Raw genomic sequence first — 19,273 nt, 5'->3', positions numbered from 1 at the left:
TTCTGTGTCACCTGCTGAGGGGTCTAGACAGAGTAGATAGAGAGAAACTGTTCCCATTGGTGGAAGGGGTGCGAACCAGAGGACACAGATTTAAGGTGATTGGCAAAAGAACCAAAGGTGACATAAGAAAAAACTTTTTTACACAGTGAGTGGTTAGGATCTGGAATGCACTGCCTGAAAGGGTGGTGGAGGCAGATTCAATCACAGCTTTCAAAAGGGAGTTGGATAAGTACCTGAAGGAAAAAAAAATTGCAGGATTACTGGGAAAGGGCAGGGGAGTGGAACTAGCTGAAGTGCTCTTGCAGAGAGTCGGCACAGGCTCGACAGGCCGAATGGCCTTCTTCTGTGCTGTAACCGTTCTATGATTCTACAAATGAACCTTCCCTTGAAGTGTGCCATGCATGAGCATTCTTCGCTAACTCACCACCACCTGTCCTTTCTTGACTTTACTGCCTCAAATAACCTGATGTGTCAAACTGTTGTAACAAACGGCTCTGCCCACTCTTCACTGCAAACTCATGCCCTCTTCTCTTTCACAGGAGAAGGTTGCCCATAAGCATAGGGAATCTCAGGCCATGAGTGGTGGTCTCACTGATGATAGATCTCTGTCCTTTCATGAGGAAGAAGCCTTGGCGATCTGGAGAGCCATGTAGCCAAACCTGTTGGGGAAGGAAATAAGGAGAGCCAATGGTAGCTTCAGGTTTGTGTGGAGCATCTGCAGCTTTGCTGTGTAAAGGCTTGCGAGCACAAGCACGCTAGCAAGAAATATGATCACACACCTTCAAAAACTACAGTGGAACGGTCATGGTAGCCGCATAACATTATAGCATCTCTTCAGTTCCTTTTCCCCCAGAAAACTCAAAGCAAGATGCCACTGAGGAGGAGGAGAGAGAAAGAGTTGAGTTGCCTTCCATCCCTGCCCAACTGGCCACATCCTCACTCATGTCATCATTCATCCTTTCCCTCTCTTACTCACCAGCCCAGAGAAATCCCCCTCAGGGGATGTAGATAGTTCCAATGAGGGTTTTTCACTGGGTGAGTTTACAACACACGAGGGTGCTGGAGGAGTCAGAGGTGAAAGTGGGATCTGACAATGGGAAATGGAGGCTCCACAGAAGTCAATCCAAGCTCCAGAGCCTGTCGACTCAGTTCTCTGGGGTCCTACTCTAAAAAGAAGAATTCTGGACTGCTCCCTGGGGCAAGTGGTGGCACCAGGATCATCTGCATCTATCCCCCCAACAGAGAGACCTCTAGACATGTCAGTATATCCAAAGTGGATTCTCTGACCACTGACATTCAAGCTTTGGGGAATCGTTTGGAGAGAAAGGCTTTTAAAATCATGAAGGGTTAAACAGAAGAACATAAGAAATAGGAGCAGGAGTAGGCCATTTGGCCCCTTAAGCCTGCTCCGCCATTCAATAAGATCATGGATGATCTTCTACTTCATCTCCACTTTCCTGCACTATCCCCAAATACCTTGATTCCCTTAATATTCAAAAATCTATCAATCTCTGTCTTGAATATACTAAAGAAAAATTATTTCCAATGGTTGTAGGGTCGTTAACGAGAGGGCACAGATTTAAGGTGGTTGGCAAAAGAACCAGAGGTGACATGGGCCAAATAGCCTCTTTCTATGATTCTATGGAAGTGGCAAATGGCTTCTGAGAGCTTACGGGCACCACCTCTCTAGATCTGCAGTATCTAACTGATACCATCAGGTCTGTCCTCCCACTGATCAGTGAGCGCTCAGATGCAGGACCTAGTGTTAGTGGCTTGACCAGAATCCATCTACAGGAAACTGTCCTCTCTCCTGATGACAATTCATGTGACTTTTCCAGCCAGCTTCTTTCGATGCCTGCTTACGATGGCAGGATAAAGGACCAGGTTGCTCCTGCACCTGCAGCGGCAATGCACTTTGTTGAAGAGTCCTCCTGGGACGCAAGCCATTATATTTAAACAAAATTGTAGTTATCTGTGAGAATCTGTGGGGGTGATTTTAAACCACCTCGCCTGCCGGGATTCAAAATGATGTATTTACTCACCAATGTTAACACATCCCTAAGCAATAGATGGAGAAGGACCGATCTACACCTGGGAAAAATCAGCATTCATGGGGCAGGATGAGCCTAAGCATGGGATCGGTAGCCTTACCGCCCTGTTAAGCTTGACGCTGCAGCCCACTTTAACTTTCACAGAAACCTACCGCTGAGCGGCTGAAGTGCCTGCCTGAAACAAGCGGTAGGCCACTTTAGTGTGCAAATCAGAGTCCTAATGATGTAGTTAGGAGCTCGATTGCAATTTGAAATGACATACGGCCGGATCTTGCGACGTGAACGCACCACACATGTGTACTGGTGTTCCGATCGGGAACTGGCCAGAAGTGTTTTTTCTACTTGATTTGTTTGTTGAACGGGAAAGGGCAGGAGTGCTCCTCCTGGTTCCACAAGACTACTGCAGACCATAGAAAAGCTGGCCGAGCCCACTTCGTGTGTCTCTGCCACCCCACCCCACCCCCTGATCACCTACCTGTGGGCCTTTGCCAGCATCCCAGCCAGCCGACGATCCTGACACCAAAGATTGGAGAGCTGCATCAGGGCCCCTGTTTGACAACCGCACCTTACCTGCCAAATTCAACATCATGGCTGCCTCTTTGCTGCCCAAAAGACAAAATTGACGCCAACATCTCTTATTGAACCAATGTGACATTTGTATTTCCTGCAGTATCCTTAATGGGCCATCACTATGGCCTGTATGAGTTAGATTGCAAATTCAGCACCAAGTTGTCCCAAACCATGTTCTGTACAGTGGACCTATTTCCACTAGGAGCTTCACAGTCAGCACAGGAGACGATAAACCCTGGTGCGAGAGGGAGAAAGACACTGCTCACATGGAACACTGCTTCGTGTCCTTTATTGTGCAGTATTGGAATGCCAAATGTGAAACTCTTTATATTAACAGCTGGTTGCTCTGAACAATAATGATAGTGACTGTCAGATCATTGACATCGGTGGAGTGCTAAATTGGTGGCATTGTATGTTTTCCATTCAACAAAGCGAGGTTCGGGGAATCAGTGATGAGGTTTGTAATGTATATACCTTTAAGGGGGGAACTATCTTTTACAGCTCATGTATACTGCAGTACCGGCAGTGACCACACCTGTATATAGCACTGAGTAGTAATCTGTACAGATCAGTTCCAGTGTGAGCCACGTTGAGTAAACACCTGTTGTACCATTCTCCTGCAGTCTGTGTCTTATTATACACAGACACAACAAGGTTCACCAATTTAAAATTGTCACTGAGAGAGAGGAAAGGGTTTAGCAGAAATTGCTTTACTCAGAAGGTTATTGGAAGATGGAATATTTCACCACAGGAAGTGGATGAGGCAGAAACCATTGGGGGTGAAATTGGTCTCCGGCAGTAGGACACAACAGGTAAGAACAAATTGGCAGTGGGCTTTTATAACCCGCAACAATTCTTTAAACCATTGACTTCAGTGGAAAGGAAAATCGGGCGTGGTGTAAAACAGGCTGCTGGTTCGCTATCGCCCATTTTGCATTACCGCCAAAGACCAACCTCACTCCCATTGTATCTTTTTAAGGGAGAATTGGATAAATATTTGAAACAGAGGAAGATACAAGTCTGTGGGCAGAGAGTGGCACAGTGGGGTTAGATTTGGATTGTCTACCAAAGATACAATGGGCTGATTGGCCTACTTCTGTGCTGTAAACTTCTGAGGTTCGAAAGTGCCTATCTGCCATGCAATCATTTCTTTAACACATGACTGCAGTGAGGGCAGGTCTCCTGCCATCTGGAATAGAAGAGGCTGCATTTTTTGTTTGCTTATCCTGGCTGTTTCAGAAAAAGAGTAAAAAGAAATCAGGGCTAGGTCAGTAATTCTGCCGCTGCACCACTGTTACCATGTTTCATTCAAGTTTTGATAATCTATTACTTCCAGTGTGGGCACCAAGAAAATGGTTTTAGCTGATGATTTTATTACCAGGCAAAAGCATTACAAAACTGAGTGATGAATGAACCATGAGGTTATTCAGTGTAATACTTTAATGGTTCGGAAATTAATATTAAAACCGTTTTTTAACAATGAAAATTACTTAGACGTTTAATTCACTCTCAAAGCATGGCTGTTCTTGGCTAAGTTGGGTTTCTCATTTCATTATTCTAAGTTGAAAGTGCGAATGGATAGCCAAAATCTTCTAATAATGTAAACTAAACCGGAATACATAGAAGGTGGGAGGACGCACATTCCACAGGTTTTAGTTCCACGAGTCAGGGAGAATTTTAGTCAGATCCTTGAGTAGAAATCTATCTATATTATATAAAGTTGACATGTATTCTTCATCAGGATTTTCTGGATGACATGATTTTTGTTGTTATATTACTTAAGTTTAGTCTGAAAAACCAAACTACCCGAGAGGGTATGTTTTTGCTTAGTGCATAAAATTGAAGAAAAAATATTTTACTAAACTGTTGTCATAAACCCCTGGATTAGTAAAATAATTTTTCTATAACTTTACATGCAGAACAAAATATACCCCAACAGTAGAGTCACTACTTAGTTGAGACAACAATAGTGTGAAATTATATTTCTTTTGTTGGTGTTATAAATAAGACTCTCACTACAACATTCTGATGGCGGTATTAGCGGACAAATGCTTACCGTATGATAAGCCCTATGATATTCCTCCGTCTGGTATTAAACACAGGTATTAACCTGTTTATTTTAGTCTCTGCCAAACAAATGGGCATAAGGCTGTCATAGCCTAAGCATTCATCTACTGATATCGTCAAGAGTGATTCCTAGGCTTATGTCTCATTAATGGAAACATTATATAAAAACACACTTCTCACTTTGTCAATACTGGATGAAGAATGCGACCCGAGTACCTCTTCCTCCAATAGAGAGGATCTATTGTTCAGGTATTTTATGAAAACATAGGAAAACAAGAAAAGGGATATTTGGCCCAAAACTGGTTCTATCATATCACTTTAGAGCCCATGGGATCCAGGGTGCCTTGGCGCGTTGGATCCTAAACTGGCTGAGTGGCAGGAGGCAGAGGGTGATGGTCGAAGGTTGCTTTTGTGACTGGAAGCCTGTGTCCAGTGGGGTACCTCAGGGATCGGTGCTGGGTCCCTTATTGTTTGTGATCTACATAAATGATTTGGATGAGAATGTAAAAGGTATGATCAGTAAGTTCGCAGATGACACGAAAATTGGTGGGGTGGTAAATTGCGAGGAGGAAAGCCTCCGGCTACAGGACGATATAAACGGGTTGGTCAGATGGGCGGAAAAGTGGCAAATGGAATTTAACCCTGAAAAGTGCGAGGTGATGCATTTTGGACGGACAAATAAGGCAAGGGAATACACAATGAGTGGTAGGACCCTAGGAAGTACAGAGGGTCAGAGGGACCTTGGTGTACATGTACATAGATCCCTGAAGGCAGCGGAGCAGGTAGATAAGGTGGTTAAAAAGGCATTTGGGATACTTGCCTTCATTAGCCGAGGCATAGAATATAAGAGCAGGGAGGTTATGATGGAGCTGTACAAAACGCAGGTGAGGCCACAGCTGGAGTACTGTGTGCAGTTCTGGTCGCCTCACTATAGGAAGGATGTGATTGCTTTGGAGAGGGTGCAGAGAAGATTCACCAGGATGTTACCTGGGATGGAGCGCCTCAGCTATGAAGAGAGGCTGGACAGGCTGGAGTTGTTTTCCTTGGAGCAGAGAAGGCTGAGGGGGGACCTGATTGAGGTGTACAAAATAATGAGGGGCATAGATAGGGTAGATAAAGAGGAACTTTTCCCCTTAGTGGGGGGGTCAATAACAAGGGGGCATAGATTCAGGGTAAGGGGCAGGAGATTTAGAGGGGATTTGAGGAGGAACTTTTTCACCCAGAGGGTGGTTGGAATGTGGAACTCAATGCCTGAAAGGGTGGTGGAGGCAGGAACCCTCACAACATTCAAGAAGCATTTGGATGAGCACTTGAAATGCCATTGCATACAAGGCTATGGACCAAATGCTGGAAAATGGGATTAGACTGGACAGGGATGGATGGGCGGCACAGACACGATGGGCCGAAGGGCCTCTTTCTGTGCTGTCAAACTCTATGACTCTATGACTCTATGACTTTACTCATCTCAGGATAGCTCTTTAGTTTCAAGACTATAGCACTTCCACTGTATGCCTCATTTGCCTCACTCTGTCTGATTCTTGACACTTTAAATCCTGTAGCAAGCACTTACTGAACCTTTTAACATTTTGAGTGAGCCTAGTGTTGCTGCAATAACTGCGCTGACAGTTAATTCCACTATTCAGTGTTCTGCAGGAATAGCCTGCCTAACAAGCTCATTAGATCCTCCAATTCCTACAGTCATTATGAGGCATGATTGTTTATTTTAATTGCCCACAGGGGGATTTTTGGCATGTATGAAAATCAACAATATTGAAAGATTGGCAGCAGTGCACAGCATTCCAGAATTCACTTCAAGATGTACTTAATAGCGCGCAAATGCTGGGAGAGATTAGTCTGATGCAAAGTAAAAATTTGCTGTCCATGACTTCAATTTTTCACTGCCAGTGCCAACATATCGGGAATTTTGAGCTAGCACTGCCGTAAACCAGATCTGTCCAAGTGGTGGGTCTCACCATTGAAAGACTACAAGAATAAGCTAGCAGTGGACTTGTGACTGTGCATAATCCCTCCTTCTCATACTTACCATCTTTCTGATGCTTATCCGTACACCTGACTCCAACTCACCAATGGGAAAAATAGAAAAAGTAACAAAGTACAAAGCGCACACCATGGAGCTCCCACTGCACATGACTACTCCGGATACACTGCGCTGCCCACAGGACAATAAAATGGAGAGTGCACATTTTTCACAGGTGCTTGAGGTGGAGCAGAACAGCTTGCAAGAAAAGCCAGCACCATACAGAAATTTTTGGTAGTAGAGTCATAGATACGTGTATGGCTTTGTTTTTTTTCACATCACTACTCCAAAGTCCTAGTACCAATATCAGCAATAAAAAGGTTTGTTTCCAAAAATATGTTTTCCATGAGCTCTGCACCTTTCCTGGTCAAGTTCAAAGGCTGGAGGTCTGCCATTTTATAACCAGCCGCTGGAGATGCGCAAAAAGGTACCTCACTAAGTTACGCCCCCCCCCCCCCGAAAGGAGAAGCACTTAGTATTCTACACCTCCACAAGGTTTGAAACCATGTGCTGCTATTCTCTGTGACGCCACTCCAGAGCACACTGCAGCCATGTCCAAAACACTTTAAAGGTGCTTTTATGTTGCTGTGCTGGTTTCAGGAAAGGGGCACAATGCTGGCTAATAGGCGCCATGCTCCACCCAGCTACTTTTATACTGGTGCTGTTGTAATTCCAATTCCAGGCAACCAGGGTCTGTGAATTGGAACCCAGTGTTTACCAAGCTAAATCCCACTTCCTTATCTGAGCGCAGACTCACAGACCCAGTTCATCATAGGTGAACAAGCCATGCCACCAGGATTAGGGAGTCGGGATTAGCAGAGTAGATGCGGGAACCAACTCATGAGTGTCCGGCGACCAGAATCCCAATTTAATAGCACCAATATAAAAGCAGCTTTACATTATAAAAGTATAGCTGATGGATGGGAAATCTGCAGGACTGCTGTCAATACAGAACCACCTTAGGAAACAACTCGAACCACCTGCATTCTGATGGTAGTTTGTTCTATTGAAACAACATACAAGGACATTCTAAATTGCACTGCTTCGTACTTCAGTCTGTTTAGCTGATGCACTTCAGGCCAGACAGAGCATATTGGGATTCACTGGGGTGAATTTTAACTTGCCAACACGTTAGGAGCGGGGAGGAGTCTGGGAAACCCAGAAGTAAGTGCAACGCGTCTGTCAGTGGCTTTTTAACCCAGCCACAGCATTAGCACATGATTTCTGGGTTTCCCGACCAATTAGGCGTGATGGCGACCTGCATGAGTCGATTTTAACTCCAGTATTTAAAGGGATACTGCAAAAAATGACATTTGATGGATTCTGGAGTTGGGAGTAGAACACAAGGAATTGACAGAATGGAATTTAAGAGCTCGATTTTAACTGCCCAGAGGAGGCGGGTTTGGAGGCGTGTCAGCTGCTAAAATCAGAAAAAATGGCTTCAGACACCCAACCTGTCTCCATCCCGCCCCCACGTGATTTTCGTGAGTATTTGTTCAGCCGCTCCCAGACTGACTCGACTCCAACCGGTGGGACAGGTAGTTAAGGCAGTTAAGAGCCTGGTAACTGCCTTGATAATCCTACTTTGGCAGAGGTTTCCCCTTTTTGTGCCTCTGGCTCCTGTTTCCCATCGTGTCAGAAACAGTCATGCTGCAAGGAGACGAGTTGGTGGAGGACATGATCTGTAGTCATTATTGGTGCAGAACTTTAAAAGCACTCCTGTAACATGGCTGGCATTCAAATGCAACAACTTTGTCATTGGAGGTTTGGGATAAGATTTTGCAAATCTACTGACCTTGTGACTGGTCAAGCTGACACACATCTGCTGTTTGAACTGATTGGAATAATTTCAGGCCACTTTGAGTGTGCGCTGGCAAGCTTCTTGACTCAACTGAAATCTATAACAATGGGATTGAAACCATCCTCTCATCCTGGTTGTCAGATTTGGAGGAAGAGCAGCGCGGCTTAGTGCTGCCGGATGAACAGGTGGCTCAGCACACAGCCTCCTCGGAGGAAGATGAAGAGAACGATGAAGAGGACGAGGAAGAGGATGAGGAAGAGGTTGGGGAGTGATACCTTATGGGGCCAGATGTGGCCAAACCAGCAGCAGGCGACCACATTGCTGGCCGTCAGGCAAGGGATGCACACATCCATGCCAGATTTGCGTAAGCTTGCGCTTCAACCACAGGTGGCTGGCACATGGAGATGAATATAAGTCTGACATTCTCAAAACCCCAGGCATCATCTGTCCAATAAACAGTGGTTTGTGCTCAGTGTCACCACCACCATTCTACATGGAAATCACCCTGAGCCCTCACTCTTGGGGGTAAAAATTTGGTTGCTTTGCACCTCCCGTTAGCACCCTAAGAGGGCGCTAACGGGGCGCAAAGCAACTAGCGTCTGGGCGCTGCGCCGCCAACGCCTCCCGCAATATTCAGCGGGAGGTTAGCGGAGACAGTAACTATTGGTGCCCCGCGGCACTGCGCCGCTGGCGATGACATCATTGCCATGCGCAGCGCCCCACTTGCGCCCCAGCCACGATCTTCGGTAGCGCCACCTGACTTACCGCCGGACGCTATGTCCGACAGGGTCAGTGGGGCCTACCTGAGGCCGGGGCGGTGCTATTTAAAGGCGAGGTGCCAGGCGGCCATTTTTGTTGCTGGCTGCCTGCCAGCACCTGCCTCTGCTCCCGTCCCCGGCCTCCTGACCCGCCCGTCCCCCCCGCGGAGTGCTGGCTGTGCTCCATGAGCACTTCTCTTGAATGCCAGGCTCTTTTGCTGGCACTCTGATCCCCGGCTGGGCCCCTGGTTGTGCTGCGCAAGGCTCCTCCCCTCAATTTCGTCCGCAGGGGTGATAATTTTTCCGGGGTGCTAAAAGTAGTGCCCTGGCAAAGTTGCACCCCCAACGGGGGCGTGACTCAATTTTTCCCCCTTGAACTTCCATTTCCCAGAACACAGAGGCCACACTTCAGGTGATCTCAGCAGATCATTAAACCTTTTTCCACACTGAACCTATGTGCGTCTGCACACAGACCTTGAGCTCACCTCCTCAGCAATTTGCAGCCAAGCTGCCTTGGTTTGCTGAGGAGGCCTCCTCCTTCCATTTCCAGGGAAGAGGAGCTCCTGACGTCCTTTAACTCCCTCAACAAGACCATGGAGAGAGCCCTCATTGAACCGGGCTGCAACCTTTTTAGTTTTTGGGGCTGCCATTCCAGCAGCAGCCAGCACCTTTAAGAGAAAAAAGCATTAATATTACTAAGTCAATGATTGGAACAAATCTGGCATCTTTTTCATTTCATAGTCAGATAATAAATTGATATATAAAAAAATCATAAATATCATTTTGGAATAATATGACCAGCAATTTCATTCATTAAATTTTGTTCAGAATAGACGCTGTCAACTCTCCTTTCTATATAATACAGCACCAATCCATCCCATTGACATTTTTCCCAAAGGGGACATGGCCCCTTTAAATTTTCATCCAAACAACGTGTCATCAGACGCGAGAAACTGACAGCCTCCAAGCAATTGCCTGGAGAGACCTGCACATCATCCGTAACGAGGTCAACCAAGTGAAAATAGTAAGTGATGGGAGGCAGCAGCCAGGAACGAGTCGGAAAGCTTCCAAGCAGCGGACCCACACTCAACCCACCTCCATTAGTAAAATCACGGCCTAAATGTTCAAAGTTTGCACTTCGTTTTAGTGACGCCTCCCTGAATGTGATGCTGTGTAAGGACCCGCAGGGACCCGCAGGTTCCCTACTGACGAGTAGAAGAAGCCTGTAGGTGCCACACTCATGGATTCAATGCCTAAAGTGGTTTAATGACCTAAGCAGGTCAGGAAAGATGAGTACAGTGGCACATTCACCTACATCATGCTGTGCCCATCACCCCAACATCCTCACCATGCCTTCTCAAGCCTACGCCATCACATCACTCCTCACACCCACTTACCTTGCAGGTGCACCCATCCTTCTCTGTCTATGCACTTCCTTACATCCCATCTATCCATCCACCACTCTCACTCACCCTCATCATTATGCAATATCATGCCTCTCCCTCATAGTCACCCTCAATAAATGCTCTCCATCCATCCGTTCAACACATGCCATTACTCTCACTCATAAGTCCCTTCTTTCCCTCCTTGAAGGAGAGGAGAGCACAGAACACGAGGGAGAGGCAGAGAACCGGAGGTGGCCCTCCAGCCACCTCACAACTGACAGCTGTAAAGGAGGAGGTGCTGGACAGCAGTGGAGTCTCGGCGTGCTTGGCTGTCGGAGATGGAGAGATGGGGACTCAGATACTCGCACTTCGGTGGGGCCTCGTAGACAGATAGCTGGGTTTTCACCTGTTGATTCACACATCACAATTGAGCAAGAGCATATGGTGGAGTCAGGTGGAGCAGTGGAGAGTCCGTCTCGGAGGCTGCCGGACGCTCCAAGCTCTGCTCAGCTGGATGCTGATGCTGAACCCCGGGGGCCGTCGATGAACAGGATACTTCTGGAGCAGCAGCAGAGAATGTGTGATGTACTGGCAGGCGTTCCACTGTGCACCAATGCAGAGATTGGAGGAGTCCATCTCAAGCATGAGTCACATGATGTCGCAGACCTTTCCGATGATGTCTACGTCCATGGAAAGAGTGGCCACCTGCTTGGAACATCAAATGCAGCAATCACATGAGTGCATGCAGGCATTCAACAAGGCTTGCACACTAAGAATGCAAGTAGGATTGATGAAATCCTCACTTTGGCTGTTCATCACCCCACTGATCTGCAGCACGGTTCCTTCCAGAACATTGCTCACAGGGAAGTGCGAGTGGCTCATGAGAGGGATGATGGTGAGAGGGGACATGGAAGTGGGGACTCGGCTCAATGTGCTTCCACTTCTCACCCATTGCCCCCTCTCAGTCAATACCCGACATACAGCCTCGTGTCCCGATGGTCGAGTCTGCCCCTGCACAGGTGCAGGTGGAGCAGTCTTTGGCAGGGCCCTCACAGGCTCCAAAACCCAGAGGACATCGACCAAGAGCATCTCAGCAGTCGGAGCAGGGATCTGAGCAGCCTGCCTCTACCTCTGCTGAAGCCACAAGGGTTGCACCACGTAGAAGTGCTAGGAAAAAGAAGAGTAAAGATTTGTAGTTGCACAAGGGTACGCACATTGGTGTGTGACACATTGTTAAATTGCTAAGTTTCTGCTCCATTTTTAAGCCACATAAATATTATTTGCTTACACCACTTTCCCGTCTTGCCCATTTTTGGTTGCTGCCTGGCAAGTGGCCTTTTCACTTGTGATGAATTGTAAGACATGAATTGATGCCGAGCAATGGGGCGCTGTGAAAGGGATGCTTGGTTGTTTGCAGGACTGCTTTATGTTGGGAGCTGGGGGAGGGTGGGCAGTGCCTTTTGCATGTGGCTGCCAGATGGGGGGACTGGTGGATACTAATTGAACCTCACAATAATGAGGGTATCCCGGGCAGCAATGTGCGCCGCTGGTGGTGCATTGGCCGCATCACATTCCTCCTCCTCCTCCTTGGAATCGTCTGAAGAGGCTCTGTGCCTTGTTCCTCCTGAAGGTCCAAACCGTGCTGCTGTGCAATATTGTGGAGAGTGCAGCACACCACAACCATTCTGGAATCCTGGCTGGTGTGTATTCAAGGGCGCCTCCAGATCTGACGAGGCACCTGGAGCACATCTTCAGCATGCCGATTGCTTGCTCAATGACACATCTGGTTGCCATATGGCTTTCATTGTATCGCTCCTGGGCCTCATTGGTTAGGTTTCTCACGGGTGTCATCAGCCACGTTTTAAGTGGGTATCACTTTTCTCCAAGCAGCCAGCCGGTAACCCTGCTTCGAGATGCGAATAGATTAGGGAGGGTGGACTGGCGCAGGACAAAAGCATCATGGCAGCTACACTGGAATCTTGTGCACACCTGCAGAAATATATTTTTGTGGTTGCACACCTGCTGGCCATTGATGGAGTGGAAGCCCTTGCGGTTGATGAATACTCCTGGTGATCTGGGGATGCCTTCATTGCCACATGCGTGCGGTCGATGACACCCTGCACCTGTGGGAAGCAAGCTAAAGCCGCAAACCCGAGCACCTGCTTATTCTGACCGGCATCATCAGTGGCAAAGTGTACATAATTGCCTGCCCTGGCAAACAATTTGTGGGCCGCCAACTGAGCGATCCTGCAAATGTCTCTGACCGAGCCCTGGAAGGAGCCAGAAGCAAAGAAGTTGAGGGGGTTGGTGACTTTGACAACCACTGGCAAAGTGTGACCACCAGGTCCACTTGGCAGCAGGTCTTCTTCCAGCTGGCTGCAAATGTCTGCCACCACCTGGCACGAGACCCTGAGCCTCCTGAGACACTGGCGTTCCGACATGTCGAGGAAGCACATCCTCTGCCTGTACACCCTGTGTTGGGGGTTTGGCCGCCTGCGAGCTGCACCTCTCTGCTCATCACCTCTCTCCTGTGGAGCGGCAGGTCTGTGAGGAGCAGGCTGGTGCTGCTGCTGTGCCTGGTGCTCCTGCTGGTGATCTTCCTGCTGCTGGTGGTGCTGTTGATGCTGCTGGTCATCTTGGTCCTCATCTGAGGTCCAAAGTAAAACATAAGCGGCACCCATGCTGATCTGATAGATCACAGCTCCAAAGTGGAGATCAGACGTACAAACCTCCAAAGTGGTGAGAGTAGCCTCTCAGCACCAGTACTGTGAACAAAGCCTTTCACACAATCAGGCAAGAAAGCAGCTGGGAGATTTCAGTCCTTATTGTCGTATTTCCCTGTCATGTCTTCAGCCCCCTCAATTGCCGCTGTGTTCTGGCCTTGCTTTCACTGGCGAGTTACAGGAAGCCCAGGAAACCTGTGCACCCACAGATAAATCCCAAAACCCACGTTAATGTCGCTGTTAATGACCGATTAACATATTGAAATTAACAACCCGCCTCTCACACGCAGCCTAACACGCTGGAGTCAAATGCGGAAGTCGGCGGATTGGAGCCGGCTTCTCGATGCGCTGTCAATTTCCACGCCCAAACCCACGTACTCCTGCAAGTTAAAATTCACCCAAGGCTCTCAGAAGATGTTTGCCGTTGATAAATCACATCACTGTGGCCGTTGGCCTCTATCTCTGAATAATTAATGACCACACTAAACTCATTACAGATAAACCTAGTGTGCATACGGGTGAAATACCTAATGCATTAAACTCCTGGGGTAACTTTATGTTGCAGATACCCCACTGAAGGTTCTCTTCATGTGATACTGGTGGATTGTGTGCATTGCTCTCATTTTTATTTACTGTATGTGAATGCAACAGTCTCAACAAAAAATCCTCTTTTTAACAGATACTTCGGAAGGAGGAACTCAAACTCATACCCACGTAACTGTGTCTTCTAATGCGCATGAAAAAGTGAGCACCGATAAAATGACATCTACTATTGGAACAAACACACACAGTGGAAAACATCAGCTAACACATGTCCCAGGAACTACACTACAGAAAAGACGCATGTTTAGAACAGATGAGGTATGTTTACAGTGTCTGAACAAAGTTACAAATTCTGACAAAAACTCTTTTTTTAACTAAATTGCGACCAAGCACATTTACAACATAATTTTTTTAAGTTAGTTCCATCTGTAAATATATTTTTGTTTGTTTTGACCAATTGATTGACAATTTCAGTACAATAGGTCACAGAGATTCGCAGGAGAACTGGGCCCAATATGTTTCTTTCCATTCTCCCATTATATTCAGGCAATGTCCTATTTAGATGTTTATGGTATGTGTCCTTAAGACCTGGAATTTCCTCTGGATTTGCCTTTGGAAAGGCTCTAGATTCTACTCTGGGGAGGGTCTGGATTTTACTCTGGGGAGACTCTGGATTTTGCTCTGGAGAGGCTCTGGATTTTACTCTGGGGAGACTCTGGATTTTGCTCTGGAGAGACTCTGGATTTTACACTGGGGAGGCTCTGGATTTTACTCGGTAGACTCTGAATTTTACTCTAGGTAGGTTCTGAATTTTACTCTGGGGAGACAAGGCCATTTTGCACCTTGTCAATGTAACAGAATTCAGTCTTCTGATTTTTTGAAGCATACAGTTTATCGCGATATCTTCTCCCTGCCCCCTCCCCATTCCCAACTCCATCCCACCTGCCCCCCCCCGACCCCCCCCAACCCGTGAGTTGCTATTTACTTTCCCATAGAAGTGTTGCTCACTATGTACAGAAAATAGTATACGAGCTCTGCTTTCTCCTTCCATTCTCAAATCCCGGAGCCCCAACTGAATGCAAAGATTCTATATTCCTTCCTTCTCTGTGGCGCCTCTCGGTACTGGCATAGCAAATTAAAATGGGGTTTAATTTCCTCTGGTAGGTGCACGGCTTAATTGATTTGAGTAAAATTTCTTTGTGCTTTATCCTAAAATAAATTGATTAATGACTGTGATAAAATGTGCACAAAGGAGCTTTACACAAATGGATTGGGTATCTTGCTATGAGAGTAAACCTAACCCCATTGTAGGGAATTGTGTTTGCGAATCCACATCCATGGTGCAGCTTGTCAGAACATCAGTATGCTGCCTCATCTTGTAGCCCATAAAAAATTGAAGCGCAATCTTTAATCAGTTAAGTTTCAGCAACTTCGCTTTGATTTGACTGAATTACAAATGACAGAACAAAGTCTATCTGAGGTCAGACTGATCCATCAGGAATGATAATTACCCATAGCACTAACTACCTCTTGTGGCGCCATTCATGAACATATATTCAGAACTGTCAACAGTGGGAAATATGATGAGTGAGGCTTGGGATCAAAAAGAGCGAGGCAGATTACAAACCCATTTAAACAAATGGGCCTCATTATCTTCCAGCCGGCGAGCTCCGGACATGAACAGGCAACCGAAAAATGGGCACTTCGCAGCTGAATTTCTAGGCCATGGGGTGAAGATTTCCTCTCTGCACTAGGTGTAGCAAAATAATGAATCGTTCTTTTTAAGCAAGGTTTTAAACATCTGGATTTGGGAATAGAGGGCTTTATATCCAGGTTTGCAGATTATACTAAACTAGGAGGAAGAATGCAAATGGATTTGGAAAGATTAACTTAGTGAGCGGAATGATGCAGGATACAAATTGTTATAACAACGTGTAGAATTAAGAATGTCAGAAGGGAGTATAATCTAAACAATGGAGTGCTAAGGGGGCAAGGTGAACAGGGAGATTTAGGGACCTGGGTGTAGAAGTCATTAAAAGACTGCGCCGAGATGCAAAAAGCAATCGAAAAAGCTAATGAGAAATTGGGCTTCATCACAAGTAATTTAAAATATAAAGGAAAGGAAATACAGGTAGACTATCCTTTATCCGCACTTCCGAAAACCAAAAACCTCTAAAAACCAAAAGTTTTTTCGTGGAGCGTAAGTCGTGCGCACGACATGACCCGAGTGGCGCCAAACATGACAGAGTGGTCCGGGAGCTCTGCCTTTCCCTGTGAGCAGGGCAGAGGGTCACAGAGTTCCCTCCTGGGTAGGAGATTGCAGGCCGAGCCGGGCAGTGTGATGGAGGTACCGGGAGAATGAACCCAACAATACAGCGGCCCGTCCAATAGCTGCAGCGGCCCGTCCGATAGTCTTTTCTTCCCCCCCCCACCTGATTTGCGGGCCAGCTTAGTGTAGGAGTCAGCCGATATCCGGCTTTCCCACAACTGGCGGCGGCAGTCGAGCCCCAGACCCCCGCTAAGTCAAGGAATTCAGATATGGAGCAGGGGGAGCCAGAAACCTCGATCTAACGACAGAAATCAGCAGCCGTTTTGTTAGGTTTTTTTTCTTCCCCTAGCATTTTTTTTCTTCCCCTAGCATTTTTTTAAACAGTCAGGCTGTGGAAAGAGTCTCTGTAGCTTAGCAACAGCTTCAGAGACGCTTCCAAGGCAGGGCCCGAGTGTTTACAAGCTGTTGCTAAGCAACAGTGTTTGTTGTCAGATACGGAGATGAAAACCTTCTGAAATCCGAAAAATTCCAAAAACCAAAACACAGCTGGTCCCAAGGTTTTCGGATAAAGGATAGTCGACCTGTACTACCAAAATTATACAAAACATTGGTCCAACATCATTTGGAATATTGTGTTTCATTTTGGATGCTGCATCTTAGGAAGGCTACATTGTCCAACAACAACAACAAGAACTTGTATTTATAAAGCGCCTTTAACGTAGTGAAACATCCCAACTCGCTTCACAGGAGTATTATAAGACAAAAAATTTGACACCAAGCCACATAAGGAGAAATTAAGGCAGGTGACCAAAAGCAAAGAGGTAGGTTTTAAGGGGCATCTTCAAGGAGGAAAGAGAGGTAGAGAGGCGGAGAGGTTTAGGCAGGGAATTCCAGAGCCGAGGCAACAGAAGGCACGGTCACCAATGGTTGAGCAATTATAATCAGGGATGCGCAACAAGACAGAATTAGAGGAGCGCAGATATCTCGGGGAGTTTTGGGGCTGGAGGAGATTACAGAGATAGGGAGGGGCGAGGCCATGGAGGAATTTGAAAACAAGGATGAGAATTTTGAAATCGAGGCATTGCTTAACCAGGAACCAATGTAGGTCAGCAAGCACAGTGGTGATGGGTGAACGGGACTTGGTGCACGTTAGGACATGGGCAGCCGAGTTTTGGATGACCTCAAGTTTACGTAGGATAGAATGTGGGAGGCCAGCCAGGAGTGCGTTGGAATAGTCAAGGCTAGAGGTAACAAAGGCATGGATGAGGGTTTCAGCAGCGGATGAGCTGAGGCAAGGGCGGAGATGGGCGATGTTACGGAGGTGGAAATAGGTGGTCTTAGTTATGCCACGGATATGTGGTCAGAAGCTCATTTCAGGGTCAAATATAACACCAATGTTTCCAACAGTGTGGTTCAGCCTCAGACAGATGTTAGGGAGAGGGATGGATCAGTGGCTCGGGAATGGAGTTTGTGGCAGGGACCAAAGACAATGGGCTGGATTTTCATTCAGCAGTCGGGAAGGAGGCGGGACTACAACTTTCGGGTTTTAGTCCCACCTCTGTTAGATCCGTGGTTCAGTGGATAAATAATTACACGGATGCTGTACATAAACAAATAACAGGTCTTTACTGGAGGAGGGTAAATCTCTAGACTGGGGTACAGAGGCATGCGCACAGCTTATATACCGGTGTGGTCACTGCCGGTACTACAGTATACAGGAGCTGTAAAAAGTAGTTCTGACTTAAAACACATACACTACAATTCCTCCCTTTTTAGATTAATAATACCCCCTTAATATTCAAATAACAATTACATTTTTACATGTACATTCAATAACAAAAGTCCATTTATAGATTCAGTCTTTGGGGCGGCTTCCTGACCCTTTCGGGATAGCGCCTTTCCGGAGGTTCTTGTTCTTGGTGCAGAGGCGATTCTGACCCCCTTTCATCGGGTAGTTCATCGGGTTCCACTGCTACTGGGCCTGAAGTAGATACAACCAGTATGTCGGGTTCATCCCCAGGTACTCGAGACATGGAGTTGACGCATTCCTGTGATGCTAAGATCTGATCGACGTGGCGTCTCACAATGTTCTCCCCGACATCCATTGTGTACATTAATGGCCCCTGCCTTGTACATATCGTTCCGGGTTGCCACTTCTCTGTTCAGTAGTCTCGGGCCAAGACTGGTTGCCCTACATTGAAGCTCCTTGTCGGCTTCTCGTTGATGTGCTGGAATTGTTTGTCCTCAACATTTCTTCGCACATTTGGTCGGAGCAAGTCCAGACGAGATCTCAACCTTCGGTTAAAGAACACCATGGCCGGGGTCTGCTTGGTAACTGCATGTGTCACGTTTCGGTAGGCTAATAAGAAATTGTCCATCTTATGCTGCAGTGGAATTTCCTCGTCGCACATGGCCTTTATCGCCTTCTTAAAGGTTTGTATGAACCTCTCAGCCAATCCATTGGTGGCTGGATGATACGGGGCGGGTGTAATGCCTTACCCCATTCCTTTTCATGAATTTTTGGAACTCGTTGGACACAAACTGTGGTCCATTATCAGAGCAAATCTGCTCTGGCAACCCGTTTCTGGCAAATATGGTCCGTACGACTGCAATCGTTTTCTCTGTAGTGGTTGAAGACATCTTTATCACCTCAGGCCACTTTGAATGAGTATCCACTGCTATTAAGAACATTGAGTCCATGAATGGACCAGCAAAATCAATGTGCACCCGTTGCCATGGAGAGGAGGGCCACTTGGACCTTCTGGCATCCTGAGCAGCTCTTAGTTAGGTCTTCGATTTGTTGATCGATTCCCGGCCATCACACATAAGCCCTAGCTAGGCTTTTCATTTTCACTCGCCCCAGATGACCTTCATGTAGCTCATTTAGCACTCTCTCCCTTAACTTGGGTGGAATCACCACTCTGGATCCACACATCACTGTCCCCTGGCATACTGACAGCTGTTCTCTTCTGGATGAGAATGCTGGCAACAGTGAGTCGCCATGTGTTGGCCATCCCCTCACTGTCAATTCATATACCCGTGACAGCGTCAGATCATTGCGGGTCTCC

At 46.9% G+C, this 19,273-nt stretch overlaps 1 protein-coding gene across 1 annotated transcript in view; it reads left to right on the top strand.

Annotated features, from left to right (window-relative positions):
- The window catches only part of LOC147115119 (brain and acute leukemia cytoplasmic protein-like), a 117,959-nt gene that overhangs the window by 17,138 nt on the left and 81,548 nt on the right, over positions 1–19,273 (top strand). Inside the window, exon 2 of the mRNA XM_085992129.1 lies at positions 14,073–14,254. Within this exon, the coding sequence (XP_085848255.1) occupies positions 14,073–14,254 (182 nt within the window). The remainder of the gene's footprint in view (positions 1–14,072; positions 14,255–19,273) is intronic.

The sequence above is a fragment of the Somniosus microcephalus genome, chromosome 7, assembly GCF_052327205.1.
Source record: "Somniosus microcephalus isolate GS21.2 chromosome 7, FLI_Smic_1.0, whole genome shotgun sequence".
Classification (NCBI taxonomy): Eukaryota; Metazoa; Chordata; class Chondrichthyes; order Squaliformes; family Somniosidae; genus Somniosus; species Somniosus microcephalus.
The sequence above is the reverse complement of the archived record's forward strand: the minus strand, read 5'-3'. Positions and strand labels throughout refer to the sequence as shown.